This window comes from Cannabis sativa, unplaced genomic scaffold (assembly GCF_029168945.1).
Source record: "Cannabis sativa cultivar Pink pepper isolate KNU-18-1 unplaced genomic scaffold, ASM2916894v1 Contig3, whole genome shotgun sequence".
Classification (NCBI taxonomy): domain Eukaryota; kingdom Viridiplantae; phylum Streptophyta; class Magnoliopsida; order Rosales; family Cannabaceae; genus Cannabis; species Cannabis sativa.
Genome location: NW_026870039.1, coordinates 3,266,108 through 3,291,484, shown reverse-complemented (window position 1 = coordinate 3,291,484; position 25,377 = coordinate 3,266,108). Strand labels below are relative to the sequence as shown.

The 25,377-nt window shown below is 35.5% G+C and overlaps 2 protein-coding genes across 2 annotated transcripts; one reads left to right on the top strand and one right to left on the bottom strand.

Moving 5' to 3' along the window:
• Nucleotides 1-336: 336 nt before the first annotated feature.
• On the bottom strand, nt 337-2,167 carry LOC115702945 (F-box protein SKIP22). Its single transcript, XM_030630451.2, has one exon. It carries the CDS (start codon nt 2,009-2,011, stop codon nt 575-577), a length of 1,437 nt encoding a protein of 478 aa, XP_030486311.2. The 5' UTR covers nt 2,012-2,167; the 3' UTR covers nt 337-574.
• A 16,774-nt stretch (nt 2,168-18,941) lies between these two features.
• On the top strand, nt 18,942-21,921 carry LOC133033231 (probable zinc metallopeptidase EGY3, chloroplastic). Its single transcript, XM_061107902.1, has 6 exons — nt 18,942-19,671; nt 19,988-20,185; nt 20,346-20,570; nt 20,650-20,888; nt 21,277-21,431; nt 21,518-21,921. Exons 1-6 carry the CDS (start codon nt 19,108-19,110, stop codon nt 21,871-21,873), a joined length of 1,737 nt encoding a protein of 578 aa, XP_060963885.1. The 5' UTR covers nt 18,942-19,107; the 3' UTR covers nt 21,874-21,921.
• The last annotated feature ends 3,456 nt before the right edge of the window (nt 21,922-25,377 follow it).

Genomic DNA, 25,377 nt, shown 5'->3' with positions numbered 1-25,377 from the left:
TATGTAAATTAATAGATAAGTTTGTCAAGTAGAGCATACCAAAAGAATGATGTAAGTAGAACTTAATTTGCGTGTTTAGGGTATGTCATAAATTTATCAAATCATTCCTTTGAACTTAATGAAGTAGCATATGATTGTCGAGTAGTTAAATAGTGCCTGCAACAGCTGACCACAAATCTGTAGTAGCATAATCACGAGTTACAAAATAATTCACCATACACAGCACTGAATCCAAATTGATCAGGGTCATTGAATTAAATCATCATTGAAATCAGTCTAGACCTATACAAGTAAAAGAACAACATAATTTGATGGCCTATGAAGGAAAATGATCCATGAAAGAAAACAAAAAACTATCCACAAAGTAAAACCTTTGCTACAACTTTTATTTGAGCAAGAGCTTGCAACAAAAACACCCTTTTATATATAGATATATAGACAAAAGTAAACAAACAAACGAAAAGCAACTAGTTCTTTTGTTCAACCCAGAAACGTCTGATTAATCCTAACTATTGAACAGAGGAACAAAATGTATAAACAGTCCATGAGGAGATGAAACTCAAAGCGAACTAGCTTAGCCCAAGAATCCTCCCAAATTGCAATTCGGCGAAAAGTTCCTCCGCCTGGGGGGAATTCCACCTGATCTCCCAAAAAAAGGACGATGAGGGCCGGGAGGCCAAGCTAGAGCCGGGAAACGGTCATAATCTCCACCAACGAACGGGTAAGGGTTAGGATCTCTCCTCCTAACCAAAAGGGAAGTCACTCTCCTCCTCTCTTTTTTCTTCCGTCTCTCATGGGCAAAAGCACTCTTCCAATCAAAGGCTTCTCTCTCATTTCCAAACTCCTCCTTAAACTTAATCTTCCACAAATCATTGTTGCTTGACAAGTACTGCAGTTCCTTGCTTACACAACCCATTTTGGCGATTTCGGCAGCCGGAAGCAATTCCAAAATTTTCATCTGAAGTTCAGACGGGAGACGCATGAAACATGGTGGTGAGGGCAACCCTGCTTTTGCGCAAAGATCAATCAACAGGGGTGATACAAGCTTGTCCTTAACAATTTTCCAAAATTCGTAAACTTTTCTTTCAGAATCACCATCGGGGGATAGTGCCCCAATACTCGGCACGAATTTGTGTTCATCCAAACATAACCGGTAAGTTCCTGACCCTGAACCACCACTAGATAATGATCCAAATACAATTACAAAACGACCCATAATCTGAAACTTTAAACAAACTCTTTCAATTACTTGTGAAGTAGAGTCTTCATTTTTTCCCAGAATCTCAGGCAGGGTATAGTGAAACTGAGGTGAAAATGCCATGGAAGGTTTCCAATTTTCAAGACCAGAAAATTTATTAACAGGCGTCCCAGAAACCAAGTCGAACCCAACAAAACCAGATTCTAAAAGAACTGAATGAACCGCCACTACCATTAGCTTGTGGTCATGACCATCTTCCCCTAACCCTTGGTTCAAAACTCTCTTCATCCTCCTTACGAAACATGACTCTGGGAACTTACTCCCCACGCTACCGTCAGACTCGTCCTCAATTTCCATATCCTCAGCCCCGAAACTGTCTTCTCCTCCATCCAACTGCAAATTCGAACCCTCTTCATTTACCTTATCGGTTTCATCAGCAAGAGTATCGAGATTACTCACCTGGGCCTCCTGATTCAGGGGAGTCGGACCTCCTAGGGTACCGTCGTGACCAACATCGAGATCGCTTCGGGTCTCCATTGCCACAGGAGACTCCGAATTAGGCAGTGGTGTTTCAGAGACAATAGAATAGAAAATTAGGTCACCAGATGCGATACCTAGGGAATGGAGCGAATCGTGAGGAGAAGAAGCGAAGAGCTCATCGTTCCTGTTGAGGGAGAGGCGGAGAGACGAAGAAGAGGTTGTTGAGGAAATCGATTGAGCAATGGCGTCCTTGAGTTGGAGAAGAGAAGAGGCATTAGGGAGCTCGATTCTGATGGTCTGTTTGGATTCAATGGATCTCACTCTAAGTTTCATGGTTGATGTCTGTTTTCTTGCTTAGCACCGCAAATGTTCCTCGCTTATTTCTATCTCTTTCCTCTTATTATGTGTTTGGTAAAAATAAAATAAATCTATTATGAGTAATATAAAATTAAAATAAAGAAGAAGATGAAGTGATAATTTGAGAGAAGTGCTAAGGAGATTGCTAGTAGTTTTAAATTGGTTCATTTATCTATTCTAGGGACGTTCTTTATTTATTTATTTATTTGAAAGAAAGACATAACTCATTAAGATAAATCTACTATTACAAAAATATTTAAAAATCGTAAATAAGTATTTGTCCAAACACACTTTTTTAGTACAGTAACAGAGGTTGTTAGTGTGTGAGTAACACCATTCATCGATTGCGGAATGGTGCTGTAAGAACTACCACCAACAACAACTAATAAAAAAAATATCTAATAAAATTGACTTACAAACTAAAATTCAAATGAAGTTTATTAATCTAACCAATTGCTACTGTAGAATCATTATTAATAATGGAGATACTAAAACTATAATGATGCGCGAGAGTTAGGTCCAGACAAATAGCAAGCAGCTCCGCCACATTGATAGAAAAATCACCTACCATTCCATAGGACCACGCCAACCAAACCACACCTGCAACCACTGAAGCATCAGTCCCCTAATCCCTTCCCTGGAACCACTCCCCCCAATCCAACAAAGCCCCTCCCTGGAACCACCGAAGCATCAGTCATTAGAGCAAAGGAATTAGGAAGAGGTGGTATCCATAAAGTAGGTCCGTTTACAAATGGGTTGGCAAGGCCGAGGCCCAAAAGAAGACCCTGTCGACCATACTCCTTAAACTCTGACAGGTTACTATGGGCTAAATCTAGAATAACATCTAATCTCATTTTTATTACCAAACAGTACTGAGTTTCGATCATACCAAAGCAACCAAAGAGTTGTCATCATCAATTCAAAAGCCTCACAAGATAGCTTATCAAAGAGAAATATGAGAATTTCCTGCATTGGTCCATGTACACAACGACGGAGCACCAACCACACCCCCAACCACTGCCACACAGGAATCAAATCAGAGTAGGAAAAAAGAGAATGCTCAGGAGTTTCAAATTCTTCTCCGCATCATGAATAGCAACGAGATATCAACACCACATTTGACTTATTAAACTGCTGCACCGTCATTTAAGATTACAAGACATACTTGGTTGGCCCTTTGACCCACAATATCCTAAAATCTCTATAAAAAAAATAAAGCATGATTACCATCTGGTCCCGAAGCTTTAGTGCCGCCAATTGCCATAACAGCCTAGTAAATATCCTCCTGAGTAAATGGTGTTGTAAGACACTCATTATTAGCCACCGAAATATGCGAATTAACAACTTCTGTACCACGATGGATTTGGTTATTTGTCGAGTTGGATGTTTGAAAATATCTATAAAATATCTCTCCACTTCACCAACAATCTCTTCCTCAACACACAACTTTTGAGTAGTTTCCATCATAATCTCAGCATTTTTCTTCTTCCTCGCCGATGTTTTGTTATGAAAGTATTTTGTGTTTCTATCACCTATCAACATCCACTCTGATCTTGATCTCTGTTTCCAATAAAGTTCATCTCTACTCATAAGATTATCCAATTTAAGTTTTAGAGTTTTTATCTCATCTATTCGCACATTGAGAGCATTAGCATTCAAAAGTTTATCTATCTCCTTTTGAGTTTCCACTACTTGCTTAGACAATGACCCAAATCTTTACTTATTCTAAGTTGACAGGAGATTTGCACAGTATTCAAGAGATTCTCGAAGTCCCAAAGGGTCGGCCACATGTACCGTACATCTTTGCCAAGCCTTCAACACAATTGATCGACATTCATCTTCTTTAGGCCAATGTGGTTCAAAGCGGAACTGCCTTTTAACTCGCTCATGACTCTGTACGACAACATTCTCAAGTTTTGCAACTATGGGACGATGATCAGAACGAAGAAAATCACCATGGCACACTTGGACTGAAGAATACAACTCAGACCAAGCTTGATTGCACATAAACTGATCTAACTATTCTTGGACATGTGAAATACCTTGTCTTTTACTCCGGACATTTTTTAAGAGCATTCTAATGTTAGCATTTTTTAAAAGTGTTAAAACTGTATATGTTATTTAAAAATATAATAATTTATTATATCTCTTTTTTATATTATTTTTAGTACTCTTACTTCTAAAAATACTCCAATAATATAAAACACTTTAAGAATGTTAGTATAAATATAAGTAGTCAATTTTGTGCTCATTTTGTAAAATCACAAATTGTGTTCCGGGCACAGTGGGCCCAATGTACTTTAATTTTTTCTATCAATTTTTCTTATTTATTTGATAAAAATTTCTTCAACAGTTTCTTTTTAATTTAAAAATAAAAACATACAAAAAGGTTTAATCAAATGGTAGTTAGTAGTAGTTAATAGTACAATAGTACTATAGAGAGTGGGTCGATGTTGTCGGACAGGTTATTTTTGTCTTTTCAGTCTTTCATATTTTTTATGAATTTATGCGATAGTAATGGAGTAAGTTATATCATGTACCGAGTATATTTATAGTTTTGCATGATGTTTTGTAAAAGTAGAGTACAAAATATAATGTACCTAATACATGCCTTTATGTTTGGTAGTACATTGGTTAGAAAAAAAAATTATAACTCATGAAAGTTTGTATTTTAGGAGTGGTCAATAAATGAAATTATGTGTTGTTATATAGAGTTTTACATTGATGTATTTGTTTTCTTTTAATTAGGTTTTGTTGTGATATTTTGCACACGCAAGTGTACGTATCGTTATAAGTAGTAAACTCACTAAGAGTGAGGTCGATCCCACAGGGAGTGTAGTTAAGTACGTTAAAATTAAACTTTTACTTCTATTTGGTTAAATAAAAATAAAGAAAGAATTAAAAATAAGAAACTAGTAAGAAACAATTATTCAAGAGAATTGAAAGTTAATAAAAACTAGGGCTTCGATTTCAATTGTTTCTATTGAATATGGCCTAATATGATTATTTTCCTAATATTAATTTCTATGCAATAGCAGGTTTACTAAGGTAATTTATAGTCTTCTCATATATATAAATCTCAATTACATGCAAACTTTCTACTCTCGTGATAAATTTAACATGCAATAGGCATTAAACACAGAAACCCTATAAGCTATCTAAACCATATAGGTACTCTCGTCCTATATCGAAATTCAGTTCTATTTTACTATAGCATATTCGACACTCACTTCTCAGATCTCGCATCAAACTCATAGACAGATAATTGGTGATCAGGCAATTAAAAGTAATTAAGCACAAATAAAATAGAATACATAGAAATTAGGGAAAAATAAATCATATTAAAACCATAAACAATGTTAAACAATATCCATCTAACCCTAATAAAGTGTTTAGCTACACATGTTCATTGAAACATAATTACACATATTAACTTTAAGAAAAAAAATGAAAATAGAGAAGAGAAGAAGAGAAGAATGCTGAAAACCCTCTAAAGAATGCCTCCAATATTGCAGTTGATCTCTCCACTCTGTATCTGAATTCTCTCTTTTTTTCTCTCTGAAATTGCTTGATGAAATCAACTCCATTCTTCCCTTTATATAGGCATTGAAGGCCTAAAAATATGGAAAAAAACGCAATATTTAAATTCCGTTCGGATTTAAATTTTTGGGAAACCTCAAACGAGATATTTTTTTTCTGCTGCGTTGACTGATAGTATTTTGGCCATAACTCTCTCAATATTACTCGGAATCGGACGATTCAAGATGTTCCGAAAAGATAAAAAAGAGATCTAGATTTTTTATGTTTTGACTTTTTCCAAAATCCAATCCGAACACCGTCGAATTCAGGCTTGAAGTTTTGGCTTCCATAATTTTCTCTATTTTAAATATCATGATATTTTTTTTATCTTTTTCCCATCTTTTTCTCTGATATTTTTCTAATCTTCTTCTATTTTAAATCTGTGAAAATAAAAGATAACAAGCGTAAAAATGCTTCAAACACGATTAAAACTTAATTAAAAATATACTAAACTTAATCTAAAATTAATACTAAAAATAACCTAACAAATTCCCCCAAACTAAGCTTTTACTCGTCCTCGAGTAAAACACTAAACAAACATTAAACAAGTCAATCTCCAAAACACGAGTAATTTTCAAGTAGCTTCAATAACATTATTATGAAAAAAAATTCACTTATGCATATAATCCAGAATTTCAGTTCAATTACACCATTAACAGATTTCAATTTATTTTTATTTAGCTCGTGAAACCATAGAATGCAATTAACTAAAAATTAAACCACTTTATGCATGCCAATTACAATCATCAATCCACTAACCCAAAATTTCATATGCTTGCAATACTTACTATTCTCCACTAATATAGATTAATGCACAACTAAGAATCAGAAGGTCTTTCTAGGCTTGTAATGTTAAGCTTAGGGTAAAGGTAGTTGAAATGGTCATTTAGGCTTTCCTATACCATAAGCTTCTCCAATCATATCACCTACAATATTTTTCACACAATCCCAATACCCATTTTTTCTAATTACATGAGAGATATATTTTTTCAACAAGGTTGCAACAACTTTATATTTATCTTTTTTTATTATTTCTAGATTTGACACTAGTTGTCAGATTTTTCTTTCTTTTCTCCTTTTTTTCAAGTTGTTGTCAATCAATTTTTCTTTTTTCTTTTTTTTTTGTTTTTATATTTTCTCAATTTTCACACTTTTTCCACACACATACAACAAACTTCTCATCCAAATTCTCCCAAACTAAAGATCTACTTATGGTATAATTAGGGTTAAATATATTCATGGGTTTATCTTTTTTCTTAGGCTCAATATGTGTAGAAAAAAATAAGTTAAGGCTCAAAAAGGGTAACTAGGATAAAATTATAGGGATGGCTTGACAAGCACAATCGATTTAAAAAAAATTGCCTAAATTATTTTCCTAGTCATGCATAACTTATTATTTCGCCTCAAATAGCAAGCAAGCAAGTTCTAGAATTTCCAAACAACTTTCCACATTCCACAATCAACATACATAAAACAATTCAATTACTAGAAATTTACCTAATATGATTCCATGCTCAAAATTGAAATTAGTCAAGAACGTAATATCACCAAGCACACGAATTTTTCGAAAATAAGTGAACTTTTCAAATCATGCTATCTACCTACTTTCAAATTGATTCACATTAAGAAAATTGACTCACAACAATAAAAATTAAAAATTAAAAGACATAAAACTTAAAAACTCAAAATAAAAATTAAGTCACTCCTCCCCCAAACTAAAGTGACACATTGTCCCCAATGTGACATTAAAGAACAAGGAAAGGATACTTACCTGGGTGCCACATCAATAAGCGGTTGACGCCCATAATAAGCGTCATGCAAGACAACTTGAAAATTGTTGTTGTACTTGCCTTCAAGCTTGGCAAGCGATGAGTTTGAACAAAAGTCAGCACCAACAACATAAGACTTTGGATGATGAGCTTGGGGAGAAGCCTTTCGTAGCTCGCAGAGGATGTAATATGGTGTTGATGAAATATATGGATTCATTGGTGGTTTATTAGTCAATATCATTGATGAAGTCGAATCAATGATGTCATGTGCTTTCTCATCTTCCAATGTCACAGTATCTACTCTTTCATCTAACAAACCTTCTTCTTGTTGCTCACTCTCCACATGGCTATTCATACCCTCACTTGTGATTTCATATTCAATGAGTTCCTCTTCACAAGGATCTTGATCTTCAATTGTAGGCTCATTATCTTCCTTGTACTCAACTAATGACCCTTCTTCATTGTAACAATAACTCTCATAACTTTCAGTATTGGAGTTATTACATTCTGAATCATGAGCCACTAAATTATCACATAAGGATCTCACCATGTCTGTTAAGCGATTAATCTCTCCTGGAAGTGATTGCATAAGTGCTAGTAGTTGCTCCTCTTTTTCAGTTTGTTCAAATGAATTTGGGCAATAAGGTGGGTATTGGTGACTCCAACCCTGAAGTGATGGATCCCAATGCCAGTCATAATCAAAATCTGCCATGTTATCCAACAGATTTATTACATCATAGCCTCTCATTAATAGAGGTGCTCCAGTTGCCTCTGCTCCATAATTAACCCAGCTTCTTGTTTCATCATTAAGTCCGTTATAAAATAGCCATGTAAAACATCCACTTGAGAAAGTGGGATAACATCTCTCTCCATACTCTTTAAATCTCCTCCAAGCAGAATAGAATGGTTCATTGTGTTGTTGGACAAAATCGTCAAGGTATAGCATCTGGCTTTACCTTGCAGGTCAAGCTCATCAATAAAACATTAGTAAACTAAAATAAAACTAAATTAGTACTAAAAAGATAAAAATTTGAAGAAAAAAAAAATTAATACTAAAACTAAAAAGAAAAACCAAATTAGAACAAAATTTAATTTTTAATAATATTAACTATCACTCCCCGGCAACGGCGCCAAAAACTTGTTGCTATATTTTATAAACGCTACGCAAGTATACGCAATCAAGTAGTAAATCTCACACAGGTGAGGTCGATCCCTCAGGGAATTGGATTAAATACCACTAAATTATACTTATGATTCTATTCGGCAAATCGAAAGCAATTATGATTTAAAAACAGTAAAATATGAAAGAAATTCAGAAAACTTAATAACACAATTGAAAGTTGAGCAAGATGAGATAATAGGGAGGAGAATCCTGTTGTTGTTTACCCAAATCGTTAATGCTTAATTACTATCCTATTCTTGGAGTGAATGACAGATTATGAAATAACCTAGCTCCTTTCAGATCTTCTGGATTCTAAATCACATGTTATCTAATAAACTAACATGAAATCAGCATTAAGTAATAATCTACTCGTCACATAAGTCATGCAAATACTTTCGTTTCACATAGAACATCGATTATCTTAATTTTAGCATTCTCAATTCTCACTTTTCAGATTTCGAATTGAGATCATAGAGCATGCACAAGGTGATCAATCTTAAACATGAAATTAAGAACAAATTAAGATAATTTCACACACAAGAATTGAGGAATGGTAATTAAACATTAACTAGGCAAAACATTAAACAACAATCATCATCCTCCCTAAATGGGAAATTTAGTTCAGAAACAAATCCATAACCATTCCTATAGCAATATTCAACATAAATAAATTAAAGAGGAATAAAGAAAAGAACTGTTGGTGGATGAATTCTGGATCTTCACTTCAATCTCTGTGCTCTTCCTGCTGCTCTCAGGTGTATTTTAGGGTTTCTGATCGCTCTCCCTGACTTCCAATCGCAGTTTTCTATTTATAACTAAAATTTAGGGTTCGATGGACAAAAATGCCCCTGGTCCGTACGGGATCTCGCCGCGGCCAAGCTTCCTCTCGCCGCGGCGAGATAATGGCAAAATAGGGTGCTCTCTGTATCTCTTAAATGGCCGCGGCGAGACACTTCATCGCCGCGGCGACTGTAGCCTTGTAAAGCTTCGAAATCTAGCCGCGACCAAGTTGTGTTTAGCCGCGGCCAGATATGCACAATTACTCAAAAATTGTGTTTTCTTCGGCTCAGCACGTCTTTTATCGAATTTCTGCACCCGAGACCTCTTTTATTCCAAAGAACCTGAAAACATAGAAAACAAGCGTAATTCCGTCCCAACACAGCAAAAAACGCACATAAATTAGATCCAAAACATAGGCTAAAAATAGCCTAACAGGTTTTAGATTAAAAATTACCATAAAAATATTTTTTTCACCTTATAGGATTGGTTTTTTTATCTAAAATAATTTAGTTGTTCATCAATAATTATTTTAAGATTTGTTCAAGATGAGATAATTACCTTAAAAATTTAAGCATAACATGAAGTAAATAAAACTAGAATTTTTGAAGAAGTTATTAATGTCATAAAAGTTAAAACATTAATGGGAAAAGTAGCTGGTAATATGATTCATTGTGGTATGACTCTTGTCTTGAGACAGGCGGGTTCGGGAAATATGCATTGGTGTGGTCATTGAATGAGTCAACTCTATTGGTTTATTTACCAGGATCTAGATTTACTACTATGTATGTTGATTAACATCCTAAATATGAATATCGCTGATACGATGAAATTAAACACATAAGAGTTTAAAAATCTTCAATTGATTGCATCAGAATAATATGACTCATTCCGCTCAGATCTATAACCCTTGTTCCTTTCTGTCGCAGATATTATCAAGATCTGAGCCTGGATCTCTTTCTCTCCTTTGGAATGGTTACCACCGTCTTCTGCACTATGATTGAGTACTTGACTTGCTATGTGTGGGCATGTCACTCTATCATTATGGCTTGACTAATGAAGAACAATGAAGGAGGGTTCGAATCACTATAGAATGTGTCTCTCATCTACTAGTTGTCTGACATAGTTAGAAACTGGATTTGGCAGGTTGAAATCCATTGGATGAGATGAGAACATCATGTTCCTTTTATAATGTTTCAACTAGGGCTTAGGTTTGAATTATATGGATTAAAAAAGAATAAAATAATGGGCAAAAATTACACATAGTGGTCGACCACTAAAGGACCATTTATTAGTTACAATTTTGCCAATTTATTTTAACCACTTATTCTTCTTTCAATAGTACCATGTTTTCTAATTTCAATCATATAAATGCCAAAACTATTTATTTAATACTTATAATTAATTATCAAATAAAATTTCCATTTATATTATTTATTAAGTAAACCATGCAAAATCTCTTAATTAACAAATAGACCCAAAAACCTCTTTTTTTACAATTAAGCCCTTGCTATGTGAAAATTCATAAATACGACATAGTCTAATTTTAAAATTATAATTGATAAATTAAAACCAATTAACTGAGTCTGAAAGCAGTAATATCTCAACTAGTGAGGGGACCATGGGCCTATATAACCGAGCTTCTAATAAGTAGACCTAAAATTTACCAAGTAAATTTTTTAACTTATTAATTCCTCCTTGCGCTACTATAGATTCCTAATTGCACTCTCAATTATATAGAATGCTCTATATGTACCAAGATATAGATACATTATGATTATCCATTATTACAATCCTAATAGTCAAAGATCCTCTATAGATGATCTACACTGAATAGGGACAAATTTACCATTCTACCCTTCAATATATTTTATTCTTAAAATACTTAGCTACCTAAAAATGATATTTCAGTAAACTAATATAATTACTGAAAAGAGGTCTCAATCATTTATCTTTATTAAGCCAAACTCAAAGGAAATTATCGTTTCACTTTTAAATACTTATAGAAGCTATATATTATATATCTATGATTAGCGCTCCCACTCAATTGAACTACCATGTCCTTAATCTGTATGTCACGAGAAGATCCAATTAGTTGGTTTTAACGAACAAATTGAAGATCATAAATAATACAACTAAGATTGAACCTAACCATATCAGGATTAAGATCTATAAACCTAAGATCGACCACTGATATTGACTTAGAAAGATATAACGGTAAGTTTATGATATCTTATCCAAGATCAATATCGGTCCAATCCAATGTATACTCCATACATCTAATACTGATAAACTTTGCTAATGCCCTGGAAAGAACATAACACTTATCTAAGGTGTAAGTATACCTTATCGCCGATTATCATGTTAGTCTAAATCCAATGTACTGACAAATCATAGGACTTAAACTTCTGAATGTATAATCATGATTACATTTCACAGTGCTGACGACACTATAATCATGAACAAATATATATATATATATGTTCTGGACATAATATAATTTATACATTATATATTTAATCATGAAATAAATCATGCGAACCATGCCACATAAAATAGTTTCTGATCTTTTATGAATTAGTAAATCTAATTATATTGAAATGGATTTTATTTAGGGCACAAAACCCAACAAACTCTTGCTTGATTATTGGTAGATTGTGGCCCCTGAGATCCATTATTTTGTTGACAGTTTGGGTACCGACGATAATCATGGGTGAGTGAGCGACAAATGCAGCAATTTCTTAAGTTTCCTTGGATTTTCTCCCTGCTTAGTCCTTCCCTTGTATTTCCTGTACCCTTGGTTCTCACAACTTTGGGGTCTTGAATAATGTTTGGGTTGTTACGATATCTTCCAAGTTGTGGCATCTCTCCTTCTGAATTGGAGCTCAACTCAAATTCTTTCTTGAACATTAGTGTTAGCCATTCAATCTCTTCCTTTGCATGGTTGTATGAAGTCTCTAATTTTACTGCATAGAATGTCATGCTATAAGTTAGTGAAGTGAGGGATCCAAACCTAGCCATCTCATAAATTTATTGTTGTTGTGGTGTTGGCTGGTTAAAATTTAGGTGGAGATTTGTTAGCATGCACCTCCCGAGAAAGGTTTAGGCCAACGATAAGTACTTCATATTCTACCTTGTTGTTGGATGCTTTGAACCCAAACTTGGTTGCTCTGTGCAGGGGTTTCCCCCATGTGTGATGAGAGTAATCCTAGCTTTGGACAACTAATCAGTAGATGATCCGTCCACGTGTAATTTTCAAATTGGCTTATCTTCAATGCTTTCTTCTAGTGGGGTGCTTTTTCTTGCTCCTTTTTTTGGCTCGGTATTGTCTTTTGAGTTGCTTGCCTCCTTGCCTGTGCACTCAGCCACAAAATCTGCCAAAGCTTGTCCTTTTACTGCTATGCGAGATTGATAGGTTATTTTATACTATCCTGACTCAATTTCCCACTTGAGCAGCTAACCAGATGTATATGGCTTCTGCAAAACATGGCGTAAAGGTTGGTCGGTGTAAAGTTGAACTGGATGAGCTTGGAAGTAGGGCCTTGACTTCTTTGTGGCTAAGATCAAGCAGTTTGTTAACATTTCAATTAGGGGGTACCTGCTTTCAACCCTAACTAGTCTTTTGCTGATTTAGTAGATTGGATGTTGAACAATATTATTTTCTCTGATCAGTACGACACTTACAACATGCTCAGTGACTGTAAGGTAGATTTCTAGCTATTTTTTGTCTAGAGGTTTTGAGAGGATGGGAGGTTCCACGAGTTGCTTTTTTATCTCTTAAAAAGTGTTCTCACATTCATTTGTCCACTTAAATTTCTTGTTACCTCAAAGGATGTTGAAGAAAGGAACACACCTATTTGTTAATTTTGAGACAAATATGCTTAGTGCGGCTATCCGGCCAATTAGGCTTTGTACTTCTTTCACCTTTGTTGGAGACTCCATATCTAGGAGTGCTTGAATTTTCTCTAGATTAGCTTATATTACTTGAGCATTAATAATAAATCCAAGAAACTTACCTAAGCTGACCCCTAAGGAAACACTTTAAGGGATTGAGTTTCATCCAGGTCCTCTATGTGCCCCCCAACCTTCCTAGATTTGACGAGTATGTCATCCACATATACTTCCATGTTACGCTCAATTTGTTCCTTAAACATCTTGTTGACTAACCTTTGGTAGGTAGCCCCAATATTCTTAAGGCCAAATAGCATAACTTTGTAGCAGTACAGACTAACATCTACTCGGAATCGTGTGTGCTCTTAGTCAAGCAGATGTCTTCTTATTTGCTTGTACCCTGAATAGGCATTCATAAAGCTTAGGATTTCATGGTCAGCTGTTGCGTCCAAAAGCTGATCAATTCTTGGAAGTGGATAACAATCTTTTGAGCATGCCTTGTTGAGGCCGGTGAAATCGATGCATACTCGCCATTTTTTTGTTCGGCTTGGGTACTAGTACAGTGTTAGCTACCCATTCCGGGTAGAAGGCTTCAATTATGAATCTATATATGCAGAGCCTTTCTACCTCTTCTTTTAGTGCTTGCACACGTTCCTTGTCCAACGATTTCCTTTTTTGCTAGGCGGGACGAAAGTTTTGGATCAATGTTGAGTGCATGAGACATTATAGTTGGATCAATCCCAACCATGTCTCCATGCGACCATGCAAAAATATAAAGATTTGCTCTTAGAAATTTCATCAAGGCTGATTTAATTTCAAGCAACAAACCCTTTCCGATCTTGAGTTTCCTGGTTGGCATGGTGGGATCAATTTTAACTTCTTCTAATTTCTCTACTAGCCCAACATTTGTATCAGGTTCCCCAAGGTAAGGATCCACATCTTCGTCCCCGCCTTGGGCGATGCTTTTTCCTTTCTCTAAACTCTGGCCAGAGGTTTCTTTTTTTTTTGGCCTTAGATAGAGCAAGGTTATAGCATTCATGTGCAGTTCTTTGGTTTCCTTTTAGACAACACACTCCATTTCTTGTTGGAAATTTTACACACATGTGATATATTGAAGTGACAACCTTCAGGTCATATAAGGTTGGTCGACCTAGCATAACATTAAAGGCTGAAAGGCACATCAATCACTAGGAATTGAGCCATCACCGTTGTGCTTGTTGGAGCTTGTCCCACTGTAAGTGGTAGGCAGATCTGCCCAAGTGGAGCAATGCTTTGACAGGAGAAGCCGTATACCAGCTGAGTGCAGGGGACCAAGTCTTTAAGTTGAAGACCCATATTTTCATATGTTATTTTGAACAAAATATTTGAAGAGGCTCCACTTTCAACCATGGTTTGAGCCACCATTTTATTTGCAATATGGACATCAACAACCAAAGGTTCGTTGTGTGGATAGATAATGTGGTCATAATCTTCTTCACTAAAGGATATTATTGGTTCTCCAATGTGCGGTTGCTTAGGCTTTCTTTCTTCTACGACCAACATTGCATCAATTTGTTCACATTGTATGGTTTGGGCATATTTTTCCCTAGCTTTGCCAGAGTCTCTAGCAATGTGGGGCCTTCCAATAATGACTTGAAGATGTCTGTCCACTGGTGGAGGCATCAACTGGTTTTGTGTGTTATCTGGTTGGGCCGCCCTTTTTTTCCTGGTCAGTCTTGACATGTTTCTACAAGTGTGGGTCATTTTTCCTAATGAGGAAATCTATTTTTGACTTCAAATTATTGTACTTGTTAGTATTATGGCTGTAGTCCGCATGAAAGCGACAGAACTTGGTGGTATCCCTTTTACTCATATCTTTCTTCATGGGAAGGGGGTTTTTTGTATGGCACCATGGACTAGGTCATTGTGAAAATTGTTTCTATATCCTCTGTTAGGATGGTAAAAGCAATGAACTTTGAGGCATTCTCCCGAGGATGCTGTTCGAAGTTACCATTGAATCTAATTTTCTTTCCATTACCCTATCAGTTGCTATTGTTTGACCTTTTACCACCTTGGCTCGAGCTACTGGGATTCTAGGAATTTTGGTTTTGCTATACAGACGTATTGGCAGTAGTGGTGTATTGTTTGTTCTTTTTTTGTCTAGCTATGTCCACACGTTGAACTGATTCTTCGAGCTTTATAAATCCATCTGTTTAGTCCAAGAATTCTACCATTGACCATATAGTAAGTCTTTTAATGTCTTTCCACAATTCTTCTACAGGCTCAATACCTCATAAGATTGCAACAAGCCTCCCTTCCTCGGGTAACCCTTTCACTTTTGTAGCTTCAGTCATGAAGCTGCTAATGTAAGCTCTCAAGGGTTCTCTTGGTATTTGTTTCACTTCGACCAGGTCCTCTAAGTGAGATGGGAGTTGCCGAGAAGAGGAGAACTTTGCATGAAACTCTGACATGAAAGAGTTCAATGAACTAAACTTTCCTAGAGCTAACTTGAAGTACCACTGTTGGGCGACCTCCGCTAAGGTAGTTGGGAAAATTCTGCACCGTACCTTACCTTTCACCGCTTGTAAATTCATTTGAATTTTAAAGTATTTAATGTGAGACAAAGGATCTTCCTTGCCCATGTACATTTTTCATGTTGGCATTTTGAACTTAGGCGGTAGGTCGAGAGCATTAATTTCTGGTGAGAATGATGATCCTCTGGTCCGGTCAAGTTCTAGATCTGTGAGTTTTAGGTCAGTTAGGCCTTGAACGAGGCTCTTAAGTTGATTTATTTGGGCTTGCACCAATGTATCAACTTGACCTACCTGTTGGCCAACATGTGTCACGTGAGGATCTCTTAGAAAAGGGTCGGGTAATCTGTATTATTTGGCTAAATAGTAGGAAGGATGTCCTGCTTGTCTAATCCTCCTCTACGATTTAAATCATTCTTAAGATCATACATGGTGCCTAATCGATCGAAGACCGATTCTCCTAGAGGTCTTTGCGTCTGGCTGTTATTAATAATGGGTAGACTCAGCATATTCGTCTGAGAACAAATGTTATGCTGATCATTTCCTCCCAAGTAATGAGTTGGCAAAATTTTCTCATCTATCGTGTGGCCCACAGTTTTACTCTGTGGCCTCGGATTAGATAGCCCATTAACTTGGGTTTGCTGAGTGTGTTCTACTGGATGCTTTTCTGGCCCGTGCTATGGCCTAGTTGGAATGTAAGTATCTACCACAAGTTGTTGGTCGGTGACTTAATAGACTCTCCTAATTATTATAGCGGCCTACTTGGAACAATTGTCAATCACTTCTTGTTGGGCTCTCATGATTTCCATCTCTCAATCCCTCCACTCTTGAAACTGGCATCTTTGTTCTACAAAAGAAAGATTTATAACTGCTCTAGTATCCTGCTGGTCGTAATTAAAAGTTTTATTGTGGCCTTGTATTTTCCCCAGTGTAGCTTGCAAGTTTTGTAGTTCGGTGTCATCACTGATTGGCCATAGAGAATTTGTAGCAGATGGGATTCCAATACTTGGGGCAATTTGCTTGGTCCGAGTACTAGTGGTTCCAGTTTCTTGCATTCCTGGAGTGAACCTAGCCAGATGGGTAGTCACTCTTTGCCCTACTATTTATGGGCTTGTTGGTGGCCGAGTATTAGTCGGATCAGGGTCCAACTTGACTAGATTTCTAGGGTTTGTAGGTGTTTGCACGTTTGGATCTGTAGCTATTGGATCCGTAGTATCAGTCTAATTTCCCCTCCATGCTGTTACAACCATCTTGTGTCTTGAAAAGACTTAAAATAAAGACTTTTTTCTTTGCTCGTAATGAAAGTACTTAAATGTTGACCTCACTTTTAGTCAACGACAATGAGTCAAATTAAAGTGATTTAAGAACAATTGAAATAACAAATACGAATAATGTAAAGTAAAAAAAAAACACCAGAATTATAGAGGTTCGACCCCTTGATGGTTGTAATTGCCTACTCTCCTTTAGTTGTATTGACTTGTGAGTAGAGAAACAAGAAGACCTTGATCTCTTTCAAAAGCTCTTACAATGATCTTTGAGTATTTTTCTCTTGAATCTAGATTTCTCTCGCATGTTCCATCTGAATGAAATTTGTGTCCCTTAGTGAGATGATTCCACTATTTATTGTGATTAATTACATCAATTAGTTTCCCAAAACTAATAAGAAGTAAATGAGAAAACTATGTAATAACCTATAATTACAATGAGCAAAATAGGAAACTAGGCAAGTTGTCTTTTCTTCTTTGACACTGCATATCCATCCCATAAAATTAGAGATATTATCACATCTTCCAAGCATGAAGATATGTGAGATATCTCCTCTAAAAATATTTAACTCGCACCCTCTGGTCGGCTCATGCGAGTTGCTTAGATGCTGGAAGCTGGTCAGATGTTCTCACACGCTTTACTCGAACGTTCCATCTTCTATTGACTTCGAGTACCTAATCTCTTTATAAGAGGTCATAAAATTTGTTACGTGTTACCTAAGTGGATGCCACATCACCTTACCAAATCACATATTGTCTCATAATTAAACTTTTTAAGTCAATGTTTGACTCTCATAATAACATTAAAATAATTTTACTATGGAGAGAGAAATATCGCACGCGTACTGGAGAGAGAAATATCGCACGCGTATTGGAGAGAGAAGATATCGTGTATTGGTTGGGACGTCGAGAAGCTTCTGTTCGGTTCAGTCGGCCGGCGTCGCTGATTAACGACGGCCAGTCGTCTGAGAGTAGTTTCAACAACAGTCGTCTGAGAGTGGTTTCAACACCAGTCGTCTTCGATCGTCTGTGAGGGGTTTAAGAGCAGTCGTCTGAGAGTGGTTCGGTTTGGCTCATCGACGTCCTCCGTTTTAGATTTTTGTTTTCGTTTATTAATTTACTATTATTAGTTTAACTCTAATTAATGTTTTTATGGGATTAGAATTATAAGGAGTTCATTCCTTAATTAATTTTAATTCTGTGATCGTGTTTATGTGTTGAAACTAATTTAATTTTTTCCATTAGTCTTGTCTTTTGACATGGTTCTTTAGTTTTTCATTTTAGTTTTTCTCATTCGTCTTGTCTTTTGACATGGTTCTTTAGTCTTTTCCTTTTAGTTTTTTCTAGTTTGAATCTTGTCTTTTGGCATGGGTTGTGTAGTTCAGAATCATCATGGTGCTATGGTAGAAGCATTCAAGAAGGGGAAGATTGGATGTGTTCAACCTGAAATTGCTGGGATAATAGGCATTAAAGAAGCCTTGAGTTGGATTGCAGCTCATTCGTGGGATAGAGTCATGTTAGAAACAAATAACTTGGTGTGTGTCCAAGCGATTCAAAGCGCTATTTTTATGCCTTCACAGTTTGGTTTTATTGTTCTAGATTTTCGAAATTTGCTTTTGGCTTTATCTTTTGTTGATTTGTGTTTTGAAAAACGATCTGCGAATAAGTTGACTCATTACTTGGCAAGAGATTCTTGTTTCTCTGCAGGTAGTGTGCTTCAGTTGGAGGACTGTTATTCTAAAGTGCATTATATTGTTTTGAACCAATTTATTAATTAATAAATCTTATTATTTTTATTAAAAAAATAAATAAATAATTTTACTATTGAAGCACTCTTATAAAATTTGTACAGCCAATTTTTCCTCTAATTATACATGGGAGATGGTCTAAATAAAAAATTTGACCGGTATCCTTAGCAACGGCAATATCCAATTATTCATGGGAGTGGGGTCTGGTCTTTCATGTCGTTACCTTAAGAAACTACTCCACCTGTCTCACTTCTCCAAACTTCTAGACTTCTGATCGCTCTTCTCATTCCTTCCATAGAATCCTTTTTCACTCCCATGGCTTCTCTCGTTTCGCATTTCATCATTCAACAACCTCTCGAATCCCAACTACAATGGCGACTACTCTCTTCTCTGCTTCGCATTCTTCTATGTCACCATGGCACCTCAACAACAAGAGCAGAACTACTACTTCTTTAACCAAAAATCGATTTTCCAACAACACTCAACTTTCTTTTTCCCTATTTTCCAAACCCAGTTCAAGAAAATCTCTAAGATTCTACATTAAAGCCGAGGTAGACAACAAACCCAGTTCTTCTTCTTCCTCTGCTGCTGTTTCAGAAAAGGCAGTTAGCGAAAGCGGTACTGATACCAAGAAGGGTGAAGAAGTTGAGAGTGGTAAAGAAGAGACTAAAGTGATTGATGGAGAAGAACAAAAACAAGAGAAGGATTGGAAAACAGACGAGGAGTTCAAGAAGTTTATGGGCAATCCCTCCATTGAAGCAGCCATAAAGTTGGAGAAGAAAAGGGCAGATAGAAAGCTGAAGGAGCTTGACAGGGAAAACAGTGGTAACCCACTTGTAGCTTTCTTTAACAGAGTTGTACGTGATAGCTTGACTAAAGAGAAAGAGAGATTGGAGCAAGCTGAGGGGACCTTTAAAGCTCTTGACCTCAACAAGGTACTTGCTTTGCTTTAGCTTCTCCAAGTATTTTTCTTTCAAAAAGGTATTCGCTATATATTAATGATCCAATCGTTTGATTATAAGATAGACAGAAAAATATATAGAAGTATCAATGAGTTGACAATAATAAATTATAAGAAAATTGTCTCAGCTTTTTTAAGAGAACTTAAGTTCTCCCATGTTAGGCTAGTGACTAATTTCATAACGAAATCACACAATACAAATCATTTAATCTAATACCACTTTTTAACTACTATTTAAGCACAATAGCTTGTTATTGATAATTTGTTGGGGGTAACGTGTGATATTGCAGTTGAAGAGCTGTTTTGGGTTTGATACATTTTTTGCTACTGATGTTCGGAGATTTGGCGATGGGGGCATTTTTATCGGGAATTTGAGGAAACCCATTGAAGAGGTCATTCCTAAATTGGAGAAAAAGCTCTCCGAGGCTGCAGGAAGGGATGTAGTGGTGTGGTTCATGGAGGAAAAAACAAATGACATCACAAAACAGGTACTCAAACACTAACTCACGTTTCTAAGTTTTCCTCAACTTCTTATGTTGTTGTATTTGTCTTTGACATATTATAGATGGTGTATCTGTTTTTATTCTTTCTTTCTTTCCCCCTTTTTCAAGTGAAGATACTCATTTCTTGTTCTTGTTTAAAACTTAGGCATGTGTAGTTCAGCCCAAAGCAGAAATGGATCTTCAGTTTGAGTCAACCAAGCTCAGTACTCCATGGGGTTACATTAGTGCAGTAGCCTTATGTGTTACAACTTTTGGGACAATAGCTTTGATGAGTGGCTTTTTCCTTAAACCTGATGCTACATGGGATGACTACGTTTCTAATGTTGTGCCTCTCTTTGGTGGCTTCATTTCTATCTTGGGAGTTTCTGAGGTATGTCATTATTATCTTCTATGCTTTGATTTGATGAGATACGTTTTGCCTTTGTTCTTACAGTGTTTATCTTATGCAGATAGCCACAAGATTAACAGCAGCTCGTTATGGTGTAAAACTGAGCCCATCTTTTCTTGTGCCGTCGAATTGGACAGGGTGTTTGGGAGTGATGAATAACTATGAATCATTGCTGCCAAACAAGAAAGCTCTTTTTGATATTCCAGTGGCACGTACTTCTAGTGCATATTTGACATCACTGGCACTTGCTGTTGCAGCTTTTGTGGCCGATGGCAGTTTTAATGGGGGTGATAATGCATTGTAAGCCACTTATCCTCAGAAACAATAGATATAGATAATGAAATTATGTCATCATTAATTAAGAGAGTCCATATATATTACTGAAAGTGTCCTACTTCATTTTGTTTTGTGTTATTGAGTATAAATTATCGAATTCTCTCTTCTGATTTAGTTCATTTCTTAAATGATTATGACTTAATTAATAAACCTGGTGAACTCTGCTATTATTTTCACCATCTCTTGTAACAGTTTTAATTTTTCGTTCATCAATTTCTGCCAACTGAAACATGTGCTGGTAATAAATTTATTGGTTCTTTGTGTTCTAACTCCTCTTAATGTTAAACCATTATTACTTAATTTTATTAATTGTTCTTTTCTTTTTTCTTTTTTCTTTTTCACTGTCTTGCAGATATATAAGGCCTCAGTTCTTCTATAACAACCCGTTACTTTCATTTATCCAATTTGTTATTGGACCATACACAGATGACCTTGGAAATGTATTGCCATATGCAGTAGAAGGTGTTGGAGTTCCTGTGGATCCCCTGGCCTTTGCTGGACTTTTGGGTAAGTCCTTAAAAAAATATGGACTTAGCATAACCCATCTCTAATGATCAGTCAATGAAATGCCTCTATTGACCATTTTGATGCAGGAATGGTGGTGACATCTCTTAACCTGTTGCCTTGTGGAAGGCTGGAAGGAGGCCGCATAGCGCAGGCCATGTTTGGAAGAAGTACAGCCACACTGCTTTCTTTCGCTACGTCTCTTTTGCTCGGGATTGGTGGGCTGAGTGGAAGTGTTCTCTGCTTGGCTTGGGGTCTTTTCGCAACCTTCTTTCGAGGTGGTGAAGAACTACCCGCAAAAGACGAAATCACACCCTTGGAAGATGACAGGTACGCTTGGGGATTGGTCCTTGGCCTCATCTGTTTCCTAACTCTTTTTCCTAATGGAGGAGGCACATTCTCAAGCTCCTTCTTCAGTGGACCCTTTTTCAGGGGTGATGTGTAGATAAATTTGATTTGTACAGAGTATATAGATAAGCCAGTGTTTTCAATATTCAAGTGTATATTAGTTTCTGTATTCTTTTCGAAAAATAAAAAAAAAAAAATAGTTTCTGTATTTAACTATGAGATACCTCATCTATTGTTTAGTTTTCTTTTGCATGTCTAATTTGTAAAGCTGAAAATGAAAAAGCCAATTAATCTTAAAATAGGGGAAAAAAACTAACTGCTTATGTATATGTTTGCAAAGTAAAGCACATATATATAAATATTAAATATATTGGTTTGTATCTAAGGTAATTTAGTTGGAGAAAAGAATGGAATCACTTTTTATTCCATTTTCTTGTTTGGTTTCAATTTAGGACATTAAAATCCTATTCTAGGTGTTGTATTATCAGTCCTAAATAAAACCAAACCAGCTCATTAATGACATGGGAAGGAAGACAATAGAAAAAGACACATTAGTAAGATTTCGGCCAAGGCTGACCGAGTTACTTTGTTTGCATCAGAAAACATAAATAGAGAGAGGAGAGATCAATGTATCTTTTGCATTAGAAATCATAAAACATAGATAGAGAGAGAAGAGAGATCAATGTATCTTTTGCATCAGAAAACAAAGATATAGAGAACGAATAGAGATCAATGTATGGTGAGGTATTTGTCTTTGACATCAAATGCCAACTTAGCTATTGAGATGTCAACTTGGTTGTTGGTTGCTTAATGTAATGACCGCATGATTAGATTATGGATTACTAATAGTGATTAGTTTAATTTTTGGTATTTTATGGTTATATATGTTGTGGGTCTTATTTTTAAAAAAATAAGCATTAGAGTTATAATTTTTTAATTTCAGAGATTTTATTGAACTCTCTGTATTCTTTATGTCATATATGAAATTTATAATTTTTATGATTTTCGCTCGGTGACGATGGAAAATGCGACGAACAACTAATTTAGTCACATACGTTAGCTTAGAACCTTTGTCTTAGGAGAGTACTCATATGTTGATATTTGAAATATCGGGATTAGGTAGGGTTATTGCATTAGACTATTTTATCCCTAAGTCATTTTGTAAATTAAACACTTATGTGAGGGTAAAATGAACATTTTAGTGGGTAAAATGAACATTTTAGTTTTAAATTTTGTGGCTGATTTCTTTAGATGGCAACTTGCCACTAAGTCCTTAGTAATAAACTTAAGTTTATTATTAATTTATTAGATTAAGCAAATTAAAAGAAAAGAAAAGAAAAAAAAATCCATTTTTATCTTTCTCTCTCTTTCAAACCCAATAAGACGCAAGGAGAAGCTGAGTTTTGGTGTTTGATTTATGAGATTTCAGTAAGAAATCTTTGGTAGCTAAAGTTGAGGTAAATCCTAAGCCTTTCCGTTCTAGTTTTCGAATTTCTTTTTAACTCAAAACATGCAAAAAATGGTGATTTCACTTCTATCCGAGTTAGGATTTCTTCTTGAGTGTTTTCAGAACTATAGTGAGGTTGTTTTAAGCTTAATTCATGTGGTTTTGATAGTTGATTCTTGAGTTGAGCAAGTTTGAGTTTTTGAACTCAAACTTGGCTCAACAATGGTGAAATGTGTAATTTTGTGTTATATCTAGTTTTGTTGCTTAGAAATGGCTTATATTGATGTTCATAGGAATTCTGAAGTTTAGTGTAGAGTTTGGGGTTGTTTTGAATCAAATTAGAGGGTCTTTGTTCTTTTGCAGTAAAAAATGGCAGGCCAATTCTGCAGAACCGGTCTACTATTTTTACTAGTGTAGACTCAAAAAAATAGCTTGCCATTTTTAGGCAATTTCCCCGTTTAGTCGTTTTTCTCGTGTTTCCTCAAGCTTTGTCATGCTTTTATTGATAAGAAAACTTCTAATTTTGAATTTAGATCCCCGAAAAGGTTTTAAGAAGTTGTTTACCCGTTTTGCATGATTGTAACATAATACCTTTGTTCAGCAAGTATTTCTATTTAGGTTGACCGCCACGCTTGAATTCACAAATGAGGTAAGACTAGCATAGAATGTATCTTTATGTATTACAAGTGGCTATATAACGACAATTCTTGGTTTAACGATCCTTTATTTATTTTAACTTTTTCCTTGTTATGCAGTTAACATATTATTCTCGTGAAATTGTAAAGTCGTTAACCTATGACTCTCATGAAAAAAAAATGTAAAAAAAAGTTTAAAAAGCCAGTGGACTCTTCCATTCACACTCCCAATCCCAATCAAGCGATTGATTGGTGGATGCCCATGAAGCCTTTCAAAAAGTTAGATCTGAGAACTTCGTTGTTATTTCATTAGTTATCTAATGCGCTCAAAAGGCTATCACTTTTATTGTCATACTCGTGGTATACAAATTGTTAAATTGCAGACTGCTAAACTTCTAGAATTTGTTGTTGCTTGAAATATTCCTTCAACATCTCTTGAAATGAGTGAATTATCTAAAGGAATTTTTATTTCTATATCTTTTCAAGAGATGATAATAATAGCATTCTTATTCTTACTTTAGTAGATAACGCTCCCATTATTGATGAATATGTTGCTCTTGATATCGAAGATGACGAGAGTCCTATTATTGTTGAGGAACTTATTATTGAAGAAGGTTTTATTGTTGATGAGGGTCCTGTTATCGGAGAAATCCAATTGTGGAATATGTCATTCAAAATGATGATCAACAAATAAAGGTTATTCCAGAAGTATCTCCTCTATGGCGATCTCAAAGACAAAAGATGTCAATAAGGTGTGATGATAATTTTGTTTACCTTGAAGAAGGTGAATATGATCTTGGTCATTTTGAGGATCCTCTCACTTTTAGTGAAATATACTTAATAGTTCACATTCTTCAAAATAGATAGAAGTTATGGATGATGAGATTGAGTCCATGGAGAAAAAAAAATGATGGATAAGAGTTAGTTCTATTATTTGATGGTTTTCAACCAATAGGTTGTAAGTGAATTTTAAGAACTAAAAAGATTAAAGGATAGATTGAAAGGTATAAATCACGTTTAGTGACAAAAGGCTTTACTCAAAGAGTATTAATTACATTGAAACTTTCTCACTTGTTTTCACTAAAGATTCATTTAGAATTATTATGGGTTTAGTTGCGCACTTTCATTCAGAGTTGTATCAAATGGTTGTTAAAACTGCTGTTCTGAATGGAGAATTGAGTGAGCAAGTCTATATGTCTCAACCTAAAGACTTTGAGGAAAATAGAAATGACAATTTGGTTTGCAAATTGAAATGATCCATTTATGGTCTCAAACAGGCATCTCACCAGTGGTACTTGAAGTTTGATAAGGTTGTGACATTGTTGGGTTTCATCGAGAATAAGTTTGACTAGTGTATCTATATGAAGATCGGTGGGAGTTGTCATATTTTTCTTTATGTGGACGATATTTTACTTGCCAACAGTGATTTGTCATTACTAAATGAGACCAAAATTTTTATGTCTACCATTTTTTGATATGAAGGATCTTGGAGAGGCATCTTTTGTTTTGGAGATTGAGA

Coding starts and splice junctions, on each gene's coding strand:
- LOC115702945 (XM_030630451.2), bottom strand. CDS start 2,011: ATGAAACTTAGAGTGAGATCCATTGAATCCAAACAGACCATCAGAATC.
- LOC133033231 (XM_061107902.1), top strand. CDS start 19,108: ATGGCGACTACTCTCTTCTCTGCTTCGCATTCTTCTATGTCACCATGG. Junction 20,186..20,345: donor CAAATGACATCACAAAACAG/GTACTCAAACAC, acceptor TTTAAAACTTAG/GCATGTGTAGTTCAGCCCAA. Junction 21,432..21,517: donor GGCCTTTGCTGGACTTTTGG/GTAAGTCCTTAA, acceptor ATTTTGATGCAG/GAATGGTGGTGACATCTCTT.